At 40.9% G+C, this 19,189-nt stretch overlaps 1 protein-coding gene and 1 long non-coding RNA gene across 6 annotated transcripts in view; one reads left to right on the top strand and one right to left on the bottom strand.

Annotated features, from left to right (window-relative positions):
• Window positions 1-19,189, top strand: part of LOC309334534 — a 125,628-nt gene that overhangs the window by 73,333 nt on the left and 33,106 nt on the right. The gene's annotated exons all lie outside the window — the stretch shown is intronic.
• NUP210 (nucleoporin 210) overlaps window positions 252-19,189 on the bottom strand; it is a 90,977-nt gene continuing 72,039 nt past the window's right edge. For 2 of the 3 annotated variants that reach the window (XR_014153131.1, XR_014153132.1), the window contains 11 exons: window positions 16,482-16,657; window positions 13,867-14,084; window positions 11,511-11,647; window positions 9,795-9,918; window positions 8,369-8,515; window positions 7,303-7,550; window positions 6,008-6,224; window positions 5,196-5,291; window positions 5,012-5,092; window positions 1,241-3,479; window positions 252-1,181 (listed from right to left, as the gene is read on the bottom strand). Coding sequence is in view for 1 of the 3 variants with exons in the window: in XM_081848809.1 (XP_081704935.1) it covers window positions 3,379-3,479; window positions 5,012-5,092; window positions 5,196-5,291; window positions 6,008-6,224; window positions 7,303-7,550; window positions 8,369-8,515; window positions 9,795-9,918; window positions 11,511-11,647; window positions 13,867-14,084; window positions 16,482-16,657 (1,545 nt within the window). In the remaining 2 variants the exon portion in view is untranslated. Of the gene's footprint in view, window positions 3,480-5,011; window positions 5,093-5,195; window positions 5,292-6,007; window positions 6,225-7,302; window positions 7,551-8,368; window positions 8,516-9,794; window positions 9,919-11,510; window positions 11,648-13,866; window positions 14,085-16,481; window positions 16,658-19,189 lie in introns of all 3 variants that reach the window. The other variant, XM_081848809.1, reaches the window with a different exon arrangement.

Consider the following 19,189-nt stretch of genomic DNA (forward strand, 5'->3'; position numbering starts at 1 on the left):
CAGCTGGGTAAGAAAACAAAAACATGGACATTGTGAAAAGACAGTTAACGTCAACGCCCCCCTGCTCTTCTTCCAGAGCCTTTTGTTGTTGTTGTTTTAAATTATGATGATGATGATGATGATGATGATGATGATGTATTGCATTTATAAGTTTTCCCTTCTCTTGTTACCAATTTATACATCCATCTCATGATTATATTACAAAAATGTCTAAGGTTGAATGTGTATATTTAATCATTTTCAGGCAATGCTTATGTGTTAAAGCATATCTTTATTTCTCAAGCAAATAAACCAAACAAAAACTTTGTTTTCAATATACAAATACAACTTTGTCACAGTATCTTTGTACGACTTTCAAATTTTCCATGAAATATTCCCTGCATTGACATTTTTTAAAGCATCACAATAAGGATTGTTCAGAGTCACATACACTCACAGTGTTAGAATTAGGCACTAAGATTTCTTGTTCTAAACTGCTCCCTGTTAAATGTTAGTTATTAACACTTAGGGTTGAAAAGAAGGTGTTTATGATACAATTCCAACACCAGGCAGTGGGTGATATCCAATGTCACATCAGATAATGTGATGGGACCCCACCACTCTCCTGCCTCTTGTAGCCTCCCACCCCATGTCTCTGATCTATTCCAGAGGGTTCTCCAAATCTTCATGGCAGTTTTGGATCAGTTGGGGATTGTAGGAAGAAGGAAAAAAAGGGAACACCTATTGCCTGAGCAGAAATCTGTTGCACAAGTGGGCTGCCACAGCTGGATGTCACCCACAGTCCAAAGACCAGACTTAGAGAATATTCACTTTGTAAACATCACATTCTTTTTTGTTGAACCTCTGGAAAAACTTCACCTTTGTATTTTATTGGCAGTCTTGTTTCCTGTCAGATTGGCAACACTGCATTTGCACAGCGACCTACTTCTGGGCCCAGTAAATTACTGAACAGCCAGGCATTTGAGAAGCTTTGAGCTAGAGAATTGGAATTTAGAAACAATTACTCCAGGTCAACCTTTGAGTTCCTTACTGCTATGGCATCAAAGAACCACACTGCTGGTTGTTGTAGACACCGAACTTCCCAGCAGCCATTGTATGAAAGAAGGAAGGAAGAAAAGTCTACAAGAAACCATGTGACATTTCCAGTCCAAATTTATACCATATGTGGTGGTATGTTGTTACTTCTTTGGCTACCTGTGCGTATTGTAGATTACATGCCGACACAAAGTATTAATTATACCAGCTAAATCCTTGGGGAAATTTTTGCTATGCTTAAATTGAACAGTAACTGCACTGACCTCAGTAGAGCTAGGGCATGCACACGTTGAGGTGGGAAGGTCGCAACCGTATAGACAGCACAACAAAAATAAAAATATTTCCTGTTGCGGAAGTCAGTCTGTGAGGACTGAGCTGCTCTTTTGTGTACCCTCCCTTATTCACATTTCCATGACACTCGTGCAGCACTTCAAGTATAAGGGTCCTAATCCAGGCCACAGTATCAGGTCAAGAGATGCTCATTGAGACTCACTGGCTACATTGGAGCCTTGGCCAATAAACCACAGTGGGCTTTGGGCTTGTATGAGCCCCACTCCCATGCACCCAGGAGGAATGTGGAAGCTTTCATTTCTAGTGTAGATTCACCACAACTTGTCATATTCTTCAGACTCGACAAACTGGAATTCTTTGTTGCTTTGGCTCACTGAAACAAGGCAATTTAAAACCACGGGTTATAAATCTGAATATTCTAATCAGCATTGGCCACAGATTAGGATTCAGATGACTCATCCTTGGAGCCATTTTTTTTTTTTTTTTTTAGCAAGCAGGTGAGGAACCTTGCTCTTGCAGGCCAATTTTGCATTTCCTTGTTTTTTATGGCCAATTTTGGCCCATCAGGGTGGTTTGGGTGTTCCCTACACATGGCATCATACAGGTAAAGGCGGGGCTTGACTCAGCCAAAAAGGCACCCTTGGCCAAAGCCTCCTTGTGCATCTTCCAAAGCATCTAATAACAAACTGATTGTTGGGAGCCTCTGAAGTGCTGCACAAAGCAGGAACCCAGCAAGGACAACCTTGCTGGATCTGGGCGTGCAAGAGAGCTCCTTATAGGAAGCTCTGTTGTGTACTCCTACTTGCTCAATTTGGCTAATTTTCTAAGTATGCAGCAGGCAGCAAGGTGCTGCTAGAAGCAAGTTTTTCCCTTAATTTCAGAAGCTGTTTCGCTGCAGACAAAGGTGGAAAGCTTGCTTTTAGGAGTGCCTTGCTTTCCAGACGTTTGGCACTACAAAGGATAGAAATGTCATTTGTAACACCAAGAGATTGACAGGTAGGTCACTCACCTGTCCAAGTTTAACCCATGAGACATATTTGGATAAGGATCTGGCCCATGGAGCTAAAGATGTTCACCAGTGCTGATTTAGCATGATGCCCAAATGTAGCCAGTTTCTGTTGAGGTATTTAACATTTGCAAAGAACTAAAAAAATAAACGATCACCCACTTTATATCAACATTATTTTCTTTAAAAAAGACTCAGCTTAAAATAAACTTTTCATTAAAATAAAACTTCCTGTTTTTTTTTTAAAAAAAACACCCTGCATAGTCAAATAATAACTATAATAAAAATTTCATTTACAGGTGAATAGCAGAGGGTCTTGGTACTTGCAGCAACTGGTGAAGTGTATGCTGACTATTTTTACGTGAGAGGAGACCCTACTACAATTCTTGCACAAAAAAGGCACAACTATTTAATAGTTATTACATCATAACTACTTTCTAAACTGGAAAATTCAAATTATTTATAAGGCTAAAGGGTGTGAGAATGTAATAGTGCAGCACTTTCATTCCTGAGTCTCAAAATAAATTAATAAAATCTGTAAACGAACTAAAACTTTAGTCTTCTAGAAGCCTATATCCCTTTCATGCTTTTGGCTTATGTCCTTGTATCTCTCTTCCTTATTTGTATTAAGCCTCATTATGAAACTAGAAAAATACAATTTCCACAGGAAGTAAACAAACATATGCACTGCATTGATACGGACAATTAGGAGGTACAACTAGTATTAACTGAAAGAAAAGGCAAGCTAGATCAACACAGATACTGGGCATTACCCATAAATTCCTCTCCCAGCACCCAGATAGTACTGCTAATAATGACAGATTGTGGAAGAGTAGATTCTACTACCCTTAAATAACATGGGCATGGTGAATTAAAAAGGTATACAGAAATTATGTTGCATTCATCAAAGAAAGAGAGTCGCAATAAACTGAGCAAAAAGCTAAGCTTTGACAAGTTATCATCAGGTAATGAATTAGTTACCAGTAAAAGCACTAGTACTTTAAAATACAAACATGAGTCTTTTGAGAGGTGGAAAAAAGCTCTGTCTACTGTGAAGCATAACCAGGACTCCACAGTCTGGTGGGAGAGCCGTGAATGCTGCCTGAAGATGTGGAACTGAAGGAAGGTGCAGATCGAGCAGGAAATCCTACATTTATAAACAAAAGGCAGAATTATTATTCATATATATGATAAAGATGTTGCTAGATTGTTTGTTTCGTGTTAAAGATCTTCATGGAGTCACAAAAACATGATTCAGGCTAATGCTGTTCTGAAAATATCTCCTGTGTTATTTTTTTTACCATTCGCCATCATTTAATGAGAAAAGCAATTGCATTCAAGCATTATCAAAGGGAAGAAAAATAAGTGCAAAAAAAAGCTTGCACTAATGGAATGGTTGCTACAGCACTATGTTGAGTGGCTCATATCATGAAGTAACTCATAGCATGGACAATGAGGAAGCACAGGTAGGCAAGCAGGTTGCGGAGTGCTGGGGAAATGCTTCCCAGAAAGAAAAGCACACATGCCAACATCCTGGCCATCTCATGACAATAAATCCTCAATGCTCAAATCTTCACACTCACTTGAGGGATATCTGCCTTGAGCTATTGGCAGGATGTAACATTGTAAGACTGAATATTAAATAACAATATTAAGAACAAATCAGGCAAAATGCCACGTCAACCAGCAATTCTGAATAAGTGTTCTACCAGCTAAGACCTATTTCTCACAAATAACACTTCAGATTGCAGATGGGGTCTCGCATGACTGAAAACTCCTCCACAAAAAACCCCAGCAACACTCCTCCATACAGAACATTAGCACATCAGGTAAAGGCTAGATTAGAGTCCTTGTCCAGGTTTCCATGGTGAGAGAAGTTGTTTTCTATGGAAGAACATGTGTAGACAATCTGAAGTAGGAAAGCTCAGCCACATTTTAGCAGGTCATTGAGAACTAGCCTTAAGATGACAATAGGCAGAAAAGCAGCTGGGGACCTACAAATGGTGGGTGGGGAAAGGGATCAACAACACTTTTCCTCCATCCCATCCTCTCCCAACTGCAGTCTCTGGGACTGCTTTTCACTATACAGATAGCAGCTGAAGAAAGTCTACAGATTTAGTGAAAATGCAAACTTTCTTCTCCCATTTCCAAATGTTGTGTTCTGTGAATGAGAAGGTAGGGGCAACCTTTGACCCTCCAGACACTGTTGGACTCCAACTCCCATCATCCCTGACCAATGGCCATGCTGATGGGAGTTGGAATCCAAAAACACCCACAGCCACAAGTTCCCCATCCTGCTATATAAGAAAAAAGAAGGGCAAAACATCTCTTTGGGGTTTATCACGAGCTAATTGACTTTCTTTGAAAGTTGTGCCATTTTAAGAAGAAGAGAGGATTTGGTTTAGTATTGCAGCTCTTCTTGTAGTTTCCTTTCATAAGCATGGAACTAAAATTAGTCTTCCCATTGGCTCAGAGGAGCCACAATTAAATAAAAAACCTGTGTGGGATGATAAGAGTCAAAATTGGCAAGTTTCAGTATCTTGCAAAATACAGTTATACCACTTGGCTCAGGCAGTCTACTCTGAGGGGAACGCTCTCCCTTGCTGCAATGTTTATGCAGTACAATAGTTTAAGCGCGAAAAGTTTATTTCAATTTAAAATGGTTTAAGATCTGCTTACGTTGTCTATGCTCAGGACTCGTCCTTGGGAGAAAAGCTGGGTGAGTGAGCTGTTCCTTTGGTGAGAAAATAGCATAGTGCACTGAAAGACATGGCAGAACAAATTGGCAGAAATTAATTTGAAATCACATAAACTTTGAAAAAAATAGGGGGGGAGGGATGCTTCAGAATCCCTTGACACTTACCTATTACTGTAACAGCCATCCCTGCTAGTAGTGCAAAAAGTGTGAAAAACATGGCTTGATAGGAATCAAGGAAGTGTTGGAATAAGCTTGGTTCATCTGAGGATCATATTGAAAAGAAGATATATGGGTATCCATATTATAAATAGACCTAACACCCTAAACTGGTTTGAATCCAATTGTGCTATCTATTTAAATAACACTATTTGATTATTTCAAAGTAACATTTGGAATGTGCATGCCTGTGACAGTTCAAAAATATATTTAAATGTCAATATTAATTGCTTTCTAGAGCCCCTGAAAATGTTATACCATTATCCTTAAAATAAAGCTATATAAATAAAGGAACCATCAGTTAAGAGTATGATGCTGTGCTTCCTGAGAGATCAATGGTGAGTAAACAGCAAAAATTCCCATGCATGCACCCAAACATAATTATGCACAGATTGGTGCTTTCCCAGGTTGCTCTTTCAACTAAAGCCATAGATCTGATGCCACTCTCTGGGTCCCCTCCCTTTTGGAAGCACGAAGACCTGCCATAGAAAGGAAAGGTTCTGGGATGCTGGTGAACACAGAGGCATTGAATACCAAACTGACACTGATTTTCTGAACTTTTTCAAATTAGGAAAATTCTTTATGCAATAAAATCTATGTTCTAGCAATGCTACACTACCACATTTGCCTACATATAGCTTTGGAGATAAAACTTATGCCAATCCAGCACTAAAAACGCTGACATTTACAATAACACATTTAATATATTTTTAAAAGGGACTACTACAATGGAAGGTATAGATATAGAAAGAGAAACTTACGTCTCACTGATAAGGGTCTGTCAGATACATAAAACATTGTCACTGGGATTGTGATAGATTGGTCAGTCCCTGTGCTGGATATGGTAAGTGTAGTAGACAGAGACCCTTTGCTTGCAAGTCTTGGATCTGATAAGCTGACAGTATATGTTACATAACTAGGCAAGCCATAGGACCTTTCCTTCTCAAAGGCTACCACCAGAGGTGAGCCAGATTTCACCTACAAGATAAACACATATTATTTACTGACAGCACTCAGAGATAGAGAAAAATTGTACTGCGGGATCGTATCCCCTCTCTTAATTTGTCTTTGAGCCACTTGAGCCCTGTGTCAGATGCACAACCAAAACAGATCTATTCGATTTTTAAAAAATGTTATTTTCTTTCCCTCTTCTGATGGCACTTCCCCTGGAAGAGTGAGCTCTCACAGATGCTCTCTAGCTGCTGCTTGATAGACACCCTCTGCTCAAGACGACCTGCCATACCAAGCTGGACAGTCTTTTCTCCAAGTCACGTCAGCTGTGCATTTCTTGTATCTCTTTCTAATGGTGCTTCTATGGATTATAGTTTAACATCTGCAGCAGAGTACTATGTAGAACATTATTCTCTCTCTCCTGATATTCCCAGAGGTGTGTTATGGTATCATAAATCATTTTTGGTCTTCATTTGTTCAAGTCCCTTGCCAACTCTACCTTTCTGTATTAAAAATAGGGTAGCTAAAATGCAAATGGTATTCCCCCTCCTCAATTTATGAAGCTGAATACCAATATGAGTATTTGTTTCCTTTAATGACTGCTTAAATTCTACTTCACACCCTTGGGTATATTCACATAAAGATGAACTTCAATTAATTTGACTTCTAATTTTATTAGCTTACTAATGTAACTAATTAAAGGAGAATTTGCACTGGGTGGCCTAGATAACACCCACCTAATTACAGGAAATCAAAACAGTAACTATGTGAAATATATATGCAGAATAGTGTAGTGCACAGAAAAAAGCCCAAGCTGATCTAGGTTTGTGCCTCCTTTGACTTCCTTTCAGTGGTCTCTTTCAGTGAATAAAATACATCTTAAAGTACCTGTTTTAAACTTATTTTTAACTTTTCATACAAAGATTGACAGTATGATGGATATTGTCTTTACACCCCAAATTTCTGTTACTGCCTGAAATCCAATTTGCTTTGAATTTTTCATTGTAGCTCAAATGTTGCTGTTTATTGGACTGCTGTGCATGGTATCCACATTGGCTCATGGAAACATGACATTAACAAATTGAAAATACTGGTCATGACTTACCACAAGATTTTCAAGAATTTCAGTGGCTCCAAATATCTTCACATCAGAACTTGTGTAATGATTATTCAAGGTAATTTCAGTCTGATTAGCGTAAAATCCCGGATTAAATGGCACTTCGGCACTGATCCACTCTGAGAAATGGCTGCTTTGGACTGAAGCTGTTACAACAACAGCCGTTTTGCTCATACTCAGTTGTTTTAGCTGCTTGTCCGCAAGTCTGTGCATTGTGATGGAACAAGTATAATGTCCTAAAGAACCAAGAACAATTTGAATAATAATAGCTTGTTCCCCCTCAGTGTACACTGGTACCTTGGGTTAAGAACTTAATTTGTTCTGGAGGTCCGTTCTTAACCTGAAACTGTACTTAACCTGAGGTACCACTTTAGCTAATGGGGCCTCCCACTGCTGCTGTGCCGCCATGCAATTTCTGTTCTCATCCTGAAGCAAAGTTCTTAACCCAGGGTACTACTTCTAGGTTAGCGGAGTCTTTAACCTGAAGCGTCTGTAACCTGAAGCGTCTGTAACCTGAAGTGTCTGTAACCCGAGGTACCACTGTAGTTTTCTACACTGTGTTACTGTTGAATGTTTTGCACTCCAGTCCTAAGCATGTTTATTCAGAGGCTCAGTTAATGTCAATAGGGCAACCTTAGCATGAAAACACCACAGTCAACGTCATATGTAGAGTTGACATAAGAGACAGTGTTCTGTGCTTGCAAACTGAAATTGACATGAGCGAAGAGCTTTCCAGGTCCAATGTTTTACACTGTTTTGAAGCACTGAGAAACAAGGGTGTTTGCAAACACTGAAAAGCAGCTTGCTATCACCTGCTGTGTTGTCTTCACTTAACACTGCAGTTCTAGCCAATCATCATTAAACTTGTTTGGCACATTTGTATCTCTATATTCCCATGTCGCTCATTATTACTTTATTACTTATGTACTGGATTATTATTTTTGCTCCCTCAACTCATTACTCAGTATTATCTTAACAGGATAAATATAGTACCATAGCATGCACGACGGACTGGAGAGTGCTTGGTGTGATTTGGGGCTTCTTTTTGTCTTACCTGAATCTACATCAAACCCAGGTTCTGCTGCAAAAATTTCAGAGGCTGAAAAATCAAATATATCATTGTTGAAATGAAGTTGGCAATTGATACTAGACTGGGGCCTCATTTCTTCAATTACTTCAATCTGGGCGGGTGAACATTCTCCTAAGGAAAATTGTGTAAAAGAATTAAAATCGAAGAAAAACAAACATTTTAAAAAAGAAATAGCAGAACCTGGTAGTAAGAAATTTAATCTTTAACTGTAATCTTCTTTATACCATTAAGCATATAAAGCAAGAGACATTTACTAGAGCAGGAAGACTTATACAGCTGCCTTTTCTCACCTACGACATGAAAGCATTTAACACCGACAGCTTTACAACAATAATTATTGAGAGTGAATGAGGTATAAAGTGTTGTCAGGTGATAGGTCATATTAAGCCACAGGTAATTTCACTTCATTTAAACTTTGGATCAAGGCCTTGTAACCAGCAGGCCTGGTATACTATGGAAGTCTCACTAATGTGTTTTCCAGAGGTTGTCAAGAAGATAAATTGTGTCATTTATTATTGGATTGAAATGAAGCACTAGTTCCCTTGGACATGTATTCAATATATCAGAAAGTACTGAGTACTCAGCATTGCATTGTTAAAATATGCTTGCTTGTTAATCATTAAACGTGTGTTAAATGGCACAGAAATTACTATTTATGCTTTCAACATGCACCCATCTGAAATACTTCTAAGTAATTTTGGAGGTATATCTTCTCAGAACACCCTCCCAAACTCTAAATTAAGTTCTTCAAAAGGAATAAAGATCAAAGTATTGAACGATCACATGTTTGGCAGATGGTTGGCTAAATAGACTCATTCAAAAATTGCCACTCTTGGTGAAAGGAGTAGATGATTGTGTTCCCCTCTGCTGATCATATAACGGCATAATTGAGGCAGGATATCTACACATAAGCATGGGTGTACAATCATGATTCTTATTTTCTTCTCCTGTTCTTTAACAAGAGGGAAGGATCACGCAAGGTGGGCTTCCACCCAAACTAGCAGAAGTGCAGCAGCACCCAGTTTATTGATTTATTAATGTCATATTCTGCTTCCCAGTGAAGCTTTCAAAATGGGTTACATTTAAAGGACCCTAAGGGGGATTATGGGGCATGTATGAAATACATGTCTGTGTTGAGGCTGAAACCTTGCTGTTTTTCCATGAAAGGTATGTGCTCCACTAATATTGAACATCATTAATTCAGCTAAGTGAAAAATTACATATGCCCTAAAATAATTATTTAGATGCCTTCCCATAATGAAACTCAACAAGCTGTACACAGAGATAATAAATGGTGTAGTATTTATACATAAAATTAATGTTACATAGAAAAGCTTGCCTGTTTGGTCCAAGTTTTCACACTCAAACATAAAGTTAATAAATATGGTACCTTTCAGATTTTTGCTTCCATGCCCAATTTTAACTACAACTTTCGAAGTTAAAGTGCCCTGCAAACTTGTTTTCATTCCACTTCCATGTGTTGCCACAATCTTTTGAGGTACATTAATCGACACCTTGAAGGAAAAATAAGAGATCATACTATCACTTATTTATGTGGATGCAATTCCCACTGAGCCACAAAAAATGTCTGTGCATAAAGATCTGGCTATGCAGAGTCGAATTAAATGACGAATGTTCTGTCTGTACAAGCAACTCCACCTCTCCTCCCCCATGTGCTGTTCTTGGGATTCTCTGAGCCCCACTCCAAGCCAATTTTGGGGAGCATGTGGAGGGAGGCGGGAAAGACTCTCCTCCCTGGAAGAGAGGGGAGTGGTTGTGGGCGGGAGCCCGAGCACCGCCCCTAGCAGGGGGCGTTAGCCCCCTGCCTCCACCTCACCTGGCTGGCGCCCACGCCCCTCGGCAGACATCCAACCAGGTGCCACAGAGGGGGTGTGTTCAGCAGCCTTTTGCTGCAGCGCCAGCCTCTCCCCAGCCTCATTCTTCGCCGTCGTCTCGTCGCGAGTCACCCACCCTCCACTCCCTTTGAGTTAGGGCTTAGGTCATTGGCCTTGCTATGGACCTTAGGTTGGTCGCCCTGGTTGCCCAGGGGGCCTGGTAGGAGTTTTTCCATTTGGCATTAGGCTTTTTGTTTTTTTCGCCTACCTCGTAGCAATCGTTACAACTTTTGTGGTATTGGTGGGTAGGTTAGGCATTGGAATAATGTGTTGTGGTGTGTCGAAGTGCTAGGTGTGGCCATCGCCTATGCCTTCAATTTTTGGGTATTCCGTTAAAGGAATCTGGCGGTCGTGTATTCTGTCCGATGCCTGCTTGGCGGGAGGCCATGGCACGACCCTCGGTGACATCAGGGGTGAGCCTATAGTTAGATTAGCATCAACAGGTGATGAACCACTGGTGAATAAACCCACTTGTTTTAGAGATCCAATGCCTAAGCCAATACCTTTTCACTGCTGTAACCAATAAAGTTGTGGCCTTTCCTTGCCCATTAACCTTATATCACGTGTCCTTGTGTCTTCATTTCACATTGCGGGGGTCGGGTCCTCGAACTACAAGAAAGCCCCATTGTACAAGTAGAAGTCCTTGTGCAGAGCTTCTACTGGCAGGGCTCGTTGGGAGAATCCTGCCCACAGTACTTGGAAGACAGAACATTTTCAGAGCAAAATTGTAGTATAGCTTAATCTCACCAGTGGTTTAATTCACCCATACCACTTAGTCAAGTATAGAATACTAATATGTCAAAGCTATTTGGAATTTAGAAGCATTTTAGCTTTGCACAGATGAAACTTGTCATATAAGAATAACAGACGGATGCAAACGTAATATTAGGTGACATGGCTGCTTTTGACATGGATGACGACTAGATGGGATATCCACAAGCATTTCATTAGAGGTTCTCCTTTCAGCAACTCTCCTAAAATTTAAAATGCAGCTTGGTGCACAGAACTGTTGAAAACACGGCATTTCCTTTAAACAGTTTGCAGATCAAATCTCAAAGCTGCTTTTTAAACTTGAAGAAAATTACCAAGCAATTTGGTATGTGGGGATAGCTGATGAGAAAAAGACACTCAGATGCTGCATATGCTTCCTTTTAGTCACAGGAAGTCTCCACCCAGAGCAACATGACAAATGAAATTCAGAAGTGTCTCACCTCCCGGTAGGTCTTAAGCAATCCATGGACCTCATAATATATTGTAACAGTTCCAGAATTCCTTGCTACTGCTACTCCTGTCTTTGGATCAATCTGAAGAATACTATTTGAAGAAGAACTCCATGTTCCTGCCAAACCTGTGAAAAATATATAATCAGATTAACTATTGCTACATCAAGTTATTTCACTAGTCTTACTCAAGAAGAACACCTATTGCATGTAACATGGAGCTTGATGCTGATTCTGAAAATTAAATGTTAAATGTGCCATGGCTGATAAAAACTGAATAAAAATGTGTGCATGCATACAGAGTGTGAGATCACTTTTTTTTGCAAACGGGCAGACACCCATCTAGTGAGGAACAATGATTTTCAAGGAAAAATACGGGAAGGTCTGGCCTGGTACATTTGTTCATCTTTTGCAGCAGCCTGCAAAAGAGCTACATCTACCCTGCACGGATTTCTGCTTTTGTCTTACATCCTGCCTAAAGCCCAGCATCCGGTTCAGTCACAGCAACTGCCTTAGCAAAAGCCACAGCACTAGTCACTGCTGCCACTCAGCCAGGAAGCAGACAGGGGGATTATCTGGCCATAAAGAGAATGGTGAAGAAGTCCTTCAGAGTTAAGCTTAATGCTGCTCTACACATTATGGGTGCGACATGAGTCCTGATCAAAATTGCTCCATTGCACCGACATGGTGTAACACTTCTTCTTCTTTGGCGATCACTCGTAGCCGAGTAAGATTGTCTTCAATGAACACAGTCTTAACAGTGAGTCCATAAGTGACTGTGGAGGCCAATTCTGGATCCACACATCCTTCCACAGTGGGGACGTAGGTTTCCGTGTGGGAGTTGATCACGGTGAGGGTTTGCCAAACGTGCCTTCCTCTTAGCTTGTTTCTGTTTTTTGCCCTGCGTTCGCGCTTCTTATTGTCTTCCAAAGCAACTACTCTATTCCCAACTTAAGAATGGAAAGCAAAATACCAGTGGACAACAAAAGACGTTTAAAGACACTCTCAAGGCAAATCTAAAAAAAACCACCATAGTATAAGCACTGATAACTGGAAAACACTGGCATGCGAGAGCTGCATCTGATGTAATACTAGTCATGTACTGAGGGTGTTCGTTTTTCCTCCAAGGAAGTGCAAACGTCTGAGAAAAACACAGTTTGTGATCCAATGAAGAAAACTGCCCCAAATGGCTTGTCTCATAGCTCTAGCCTACATGTTGAGCAGTTTAAATGACTCCCAGGTGATAGCTGCCTCTAAGAGCATAACACTATTTATAAGCCAAAAGCATCACTGATAGATAGGGGCCTTCCAAACCAGACCAACTTTGAAAAGTGGGGATATGACTGGCCCAAGCGATATTCATCTGATTTCATTTAGGGTAATTGGATTCCCCCTCCCAAAGGGACTACTATAATTGTTCACAAAGAAGTTGTAACATACAACTAGCAGAAGATAAACAGTAAACAGGATTTAAAACAAAACAAAACTGAAGAACCAGCAGAATTTGCAACAAAGACTAAAGGCAACAAGGTAAGAAGTTTAGAGTAAACTAGCTAGTCTTCCCACTGCACCAACCACACACACACACACACACACACACACACACACACACACGTAGAGAAAGAGGAAAAAGGCACTGATAGAAAACTTAACAGGGTTTCTTAACCAGTCTGCCCACTTTATCCCAGCCTAGGTTACATAAAAACTGCCCATGGATGGCGTATTAACTTTCTTTGAAGTACCTTTTTTCTGGTACAGTGGAATTATTTAGCATATTTCAGAAGGCCACATTCTCATCCATGCATTGTGTGGCCTGTCCTCCTAATCAGCATCCTGGCAGGCTCATGCCAACACCAGCACCATATTAGTTTTAACCCATCCTCTGAAATCTGTATATCACTCTATGAATATTCTTCTTTGAAAACTATATAAATAAGACTGCCATCACTTCGGCTCTCTGACATGCATTCCTTCAAATTTGATTGTCTGCCTCATGACCTACTTCACATAAAAAGTGGTCCCTCTAGTTTTTCCATATACGTATAGCAAAATTCAATTATATTACTCCTTTAAAGATCAATAGAAATGACAACCATTCAGAGCAAAATGACGTATTGATTTGATATAGTTAAAGACAGAGGAGCTGATTAAATTGGTTCATCTCTTTAGCAGGGATAGGGCCTGACATTTGATAGTAGAACAACATAATGAATAATGTATTTGGTTGTTTTGAAAATGTGCTGCATCTACAACTGTATGAAGTTTCCATGGCAATTTAATGTTGCCATACACCCTATTTTATTGTCACAATTCTCAGTTAGTGTCAATTATTATTCTGATTCCTTACCTTCTTGGTTTACCAGTGAGGAAGTTAAGCAAAGGACGTCACCTTTGACAATATCTCTGAGCTCAGGGTATATGGCATGTTGCACAGGAAGAGGCACATAATCGGCAATAATGTTGTTCTCTGCATCCCATACTTTAAGCAAACTTAGTCCGACATTCATGGTTCGGATTATTAACGTGTTGTTGGAGGCTCCTTTCCCTACCTGTACAAAATCATCTCTATAGACAAAAAGTAGTGAATAATTAAAAAAGTGGTATCCAAGGAAATAAGAGCATTTTATTATATCCCAGAATCAAGAGAAGTCAAAAGACAGCAGATCAAAATAGCCACATCCCTCACAGGCTACAGAAAGTTGTGTTAACATCTATATTTCCCAAAAGCTAAACATTAGGAAGGTATTGAACTCCAACACACAGTTCCTTCTGCAGTATTTCCAAGCAAATGTACATAGTACCAGATACCAGCCATTTATAAATACAGTGGTGCCCTGCAAGACAAATGCCTCGCAAGACAGAAAACCCGCTAGACGAAAGGGTTTTCCATTTTGGAGGTGCTTCGCAAAACGAATTTCCTATGGGCTTGCTTCGCAAGACGAAAATGTCTTGCGAGTTCCTGCGGGGTTTTTTTCCTCCCCCCCTTTTCCTAAGCCGCTAAGCCGCTTAACAGCTGATCCGCTAAGCCGCTAATCAGCTGATCCACTAAGCCGCTAAACAGCTGATCCGCTAAGCCGCTTATCAGCTGATCCGCTAATCCGCTAATAGCGCTAATCCGCTAATGGGCTTGCTTCGCAAGACGAAAAAACTGCAAGACGAAGAGACTCGCGGAACGGATTCTTTTTGTCTTGCGAGGCACCACTGTAATCATTTTCAACTGATAAGAGTCATTTGCATGCCCAGGCACAGTGAGTCTGCCGCCCCTGAGGCCGGGTGTGTGGACAGAAGTTATAACCACAGTTTTATGTTTTGAGATAAAAACAGGACACATCTTGATCACTGATGTAAGTAGGCTTTGACATAGACATTGGGTGTGTCCCGAAATATCTAGCCCACCTGCTAGTTGATTATTATCAGGAGTTGATCCTGGGTTAGGATTGCCCTATGACATACATCAAAGAGGTGCAACCCATCGGCATCACCATTTTGGAGAGTGCTATGGCCGTCTGGGTGTTCAGGCAGAAGAACCTACCCTAGGACCCCTTTAGTGGGATACCCTGATTCTATGGAGGGGTAGGCTTCCTACCAACCCCCCTCTGCCCTTGACTAGGGATTCAACCTAATGACTTATCCACCACAAGTTGCGATGGTTGCTATGAGGTAAGCAAAAAAACCTAGGCAGGCCCAATTCAACTGGAGGAGAAATTCCTGCCTGGTCATGAATACAGCAACCAATACTTCCATAGCAAGGTCATACCCCCAACACACTCATGCACATTTGGGTGGAGTTCTAATGCTGCAGAAGGGTAGACAGGGTGGGAGACCCTGTTCTGACTGAGCTGCTGGGTCCGTAGGCAGTCTTAATTTATGTGTAAGGGGCTGACCTGAGTGAAGACTCCCATAGGAGTCCTTGGTCAGGTGCACCCACCTGGGACCTGACTTCAGGCCCACCTGTGATTGGCCAAATTCACTGGCTGGCCTTATTCAAACCCCACAGCCAGTGGGAGAAGACATGATATCTCCCACTAGCTGTTGGGGAGCTGGAAAAGAAGACCCCAGGCAAAGAAACTGGGCTGCAATTGCTGTAATATGCCAATAAAGGATCAGCAAACTTTATAAATTACTAGTATTTGATACTCAGTAAAGTGGCTTGAAAGTTCTGTGAACAAGTGGGATTTATGGCAAGTAAATGTGTTTAGAATTACTATTTAATCCAACTGGGAAAAGACACGATTTCAAGGCACTGATTTGGCCTGAGCAGATTTAATTTTTTTTATTTAAATAACTTTTAAGCAGTCTCCTTTCTTTTTTCCTATATATGCAAAGCCTTAGGGACGCGGGTGGCGCTGTGGGTAAAACCTCAGCGCCTAGGACTTGCCGATCGCATGGACGGCGGTTCGAATCCCCGCGGCGGGGTGAGCTCCTGTCGTTCGGTCCCAGCTCCTGCCCACCTAGCAGTTCGAAAACACCCCTAAGTGCAAGTAGATAAATAGGTACCGCTTTCTAGCGGGAAGGTAAACGACGTTTCCGTGTGCTGCTCTGGTGCCGGCTTGCCAGAGCAGCTTCGTCACGCTGGCCACGTGACCCGGAAGTGTCTCCGGACAGCGCTGGCTCCCAGCCTCTTAAGTGAGATGAGCGCACAACCCTAGAGTCGGACACGACTGGCCCGTACGGGCAGGGGTACCTTTACCTTTACCTTTATGCAAAGCCTTGGAGTAATTCCATGGAAGACGTGCACTGATCACTTTCCAGGTGGGTGGTTTGTTCAGATCAGATCATATCAAAGCACCAGTATACCAGCTTTAAATCACACTTTTCAGTTCTTTTATCTGTTCACTGAACATGTTTAAACAGCTAACCCAAGGGGGTCGTCAGTTGCTGAGGTATCAGTACCTTGAATCCTCTCACATACTCAGCTATTTATATCTCCTGTAAAATTAAGCTAATTGTATAGACAAGTACCTGTTGACTGCAAAGCTAAGCACAGAATTTTGTGAATGGAAAGTATCTCCAAAGCTGTCATGGAAGTAGATGGTCAAGGTCAACGTCATGCCCAATGGTAATGCCAATAATGCTTCATGGTTTTGTGTACGGAAAATTGGGTTCATGGATATTCTCAAGTAGGAAATAGGAGCCACCTAGGGAAATAGGGGAAAACAGAGTATGAGATTGTTTTACCTACTGGCCAAATTGCTTATAAGTCATCATCCTTTAATGTTTTTATCTTTAACCTTTATTGCACTCCTATTAAACACTCCAGGGTTGTGGAATAGTGGGTGTGTGCACGTGTGTATCTCCTACTCACTGCATGGAAGGTGGATTATTATTATGCCACCAGAGTTCCGAAGCTGTTTTATCTTTCTAAATTTAATGTGAGATAAGGTGTGTGTATATAGGAGGCTATATATGTGAATGGAGGAGCAATTTTGGATCCAGATAATTATGTAAAGATCCTAAAGGTCACGTGTTTCATTTTCTGTGCACCTAGGTCCCAGTTTTACCCTGATTCGGATGATTCCCAGGTTACCCCACTCCATGAGGGGGCTTCAGCATCATTCTATATCATCTGATGCAGCTTGTCCATAATCCCCAGACTCCTGGAGATGACTTCCTCAGGCCAGTCCTGCTCCTCAGTTACTCAGGAGTGTGTGACTACAGAATCAACAGTGTGCACCTTGAAGATTGCCTAAGCTGTCCCAAAGGGGCAGAGCCATTTAAAGAGAAGGCCCTGACAGATGACTCTGGTCCTTTGTTGAAACATTATCTTCCTTCGCTCATCCAGCAAGGCCTCCTGGGAGCTGCCTGGCTTAATTCTAATAGGTTCTGGTAATCACTATTACTTTCCCCTTGAGCCCCAAGCTCCAACAGAACCTGAGTATATGATGATTTATTTTTTTAAAAAGCTTCAGCTCTGTAGATGTACAAACTAATTAAGCAATCCACAAAACCTCATGGGTAACAAGAAAATGCTTATATGCCTCATTAGACATATATATATTCTGTAAAATAAAAAGGATTTAAAATAAAAATGTATTAGGATAGGTTCCACTAAATGTACATGGACTCATATACCTTGCTATCATTAACAGGTCCTTTTGTAAATAAATTCTATAGTGAATATGGTATCAACCAAACTTCTTTCACAGGCCTGTACAACTTGTGGTCACCAAGCTGAACAAGGCTCACTATGGGCTCATTAATTCACTGCTTTTGCTGCTTGCTTGGGATTGCAGAAACAGGTGGAAAGTAAAGAACCTGGTAGGCCATAATACACCCCGTGTGGTCTTCAGAAGCACAATCCTATGTGTGCTTATTCAGAAGCAAGCATCACTGTGTGATTAACAGGGCACACTCCCAGAAGTGTGCAAATACTGCAGCCTAAATAGATACGCAGCAGTATTAACTTGCAAGGACCTGTCAAGTCAATGGATTTACAAAGGATTTATTATGAGACTGCATTTTTGTTATTAATTAATGAAGGCAAACCTGCCTGACTTATTTAGGTTAGCTTTCAAGAAGAGAGAAAGGGGGAAAATAAGATTTTCTTTGATACTGCTCTGGAAAATAAATGAAGGAAACAAAGAAACACCCTCACACACCTATGAGAAACCCTTCCTCTTAAGTTTACCTTGTACCAAAGAAAGGCCTTTCTCTTTTTTTCCTCCTGAAGAGGCTCTGATAGTTTTACATTTTACTACAAAATGTACATGTACTCTAAAATGGTGTTTTACTAGCTATCTGGGGCAAAGGATATATATCTTGGTTGTTTGGTTCGTAATATCCAATAATGGAAGAGAGAACTGTATACACCAGTATTTTAAGCCATGTCTTGCTGCCTCTAAAATGCTGCTAGCTTCATGCCAAGTCCACCCATTCCTTTTCAAGCATGCATTCAAGTTGCTTTTACATTTAACTGTCTTGACAAGTCAGATACTACTACAGTGGTACCTTGGGTTACATACGCTTCAGGTTACAGACTCCGCTAACCCAGAAATATTACTTCGGGTTAAGAACTTTGCTTCAGGATGAGAACAGAAATCGTGGAGTAGCGGCACAGGAGGCCCCATTAGCTAAAGTGGTGCTTCAGGTTAAGAACAGTTTCAGGTTAAGAACAGATCTCCAGAACAAATTAAGTTCTTAACCTGAGGTACCACTGTATACATTCTTTTTCTAAAAGAACCTTACCATTTAGTCCTTCCTCTTTCCCACCTCCAACGTAGTATTTTGTTCTCACTTTCTATTACCTCTAAATATTGTTCTATGCCAATATTTCCCAAAGTTCTGATGCTGAGAGACATATTTCCCGAATTAAAACTAGAAGTGAACTGCTGCTTCCACACCAGTTGCTGATCTGAGCTGTGGCCAGTAGATTCCCCTTTGGGCAGGTAGATTCTTCTGTGGGGAGGTAGGTTTGCCCATGCCCTTTGAAGCAGGGATGGAAACCTGTGGCCTGCTAAATGTTGCTGGATTATTAACTCCCACAGGTCACACCAATTAGACCCACCTTTTAAGCAGTGGCCCCACCACTATAGAACTGCCTTCCACAGGATGTGAACTTGGTTCTATCCTTGACTGTTTTTAACAAGGACTGGATGATACAGTCTGCTTTGAAATAAATAACAACAACAATTTACATCTGTTGTTGATTTTTAAATATATATATCACTTTT

This window comes from Podarcis erhardii, assembly GCF_964252035.2.
Source record: "Podarcis erhardii genome assembly, chromosome: 2".
In the NCBI taxonomy this organism is placed as follows: domain Eukaryota; kingdom Metazoa; phylum Chordata; class Lepidosauria; order Squamata; family Lacertidae; genus Podarcis; species Podarcis erhardii.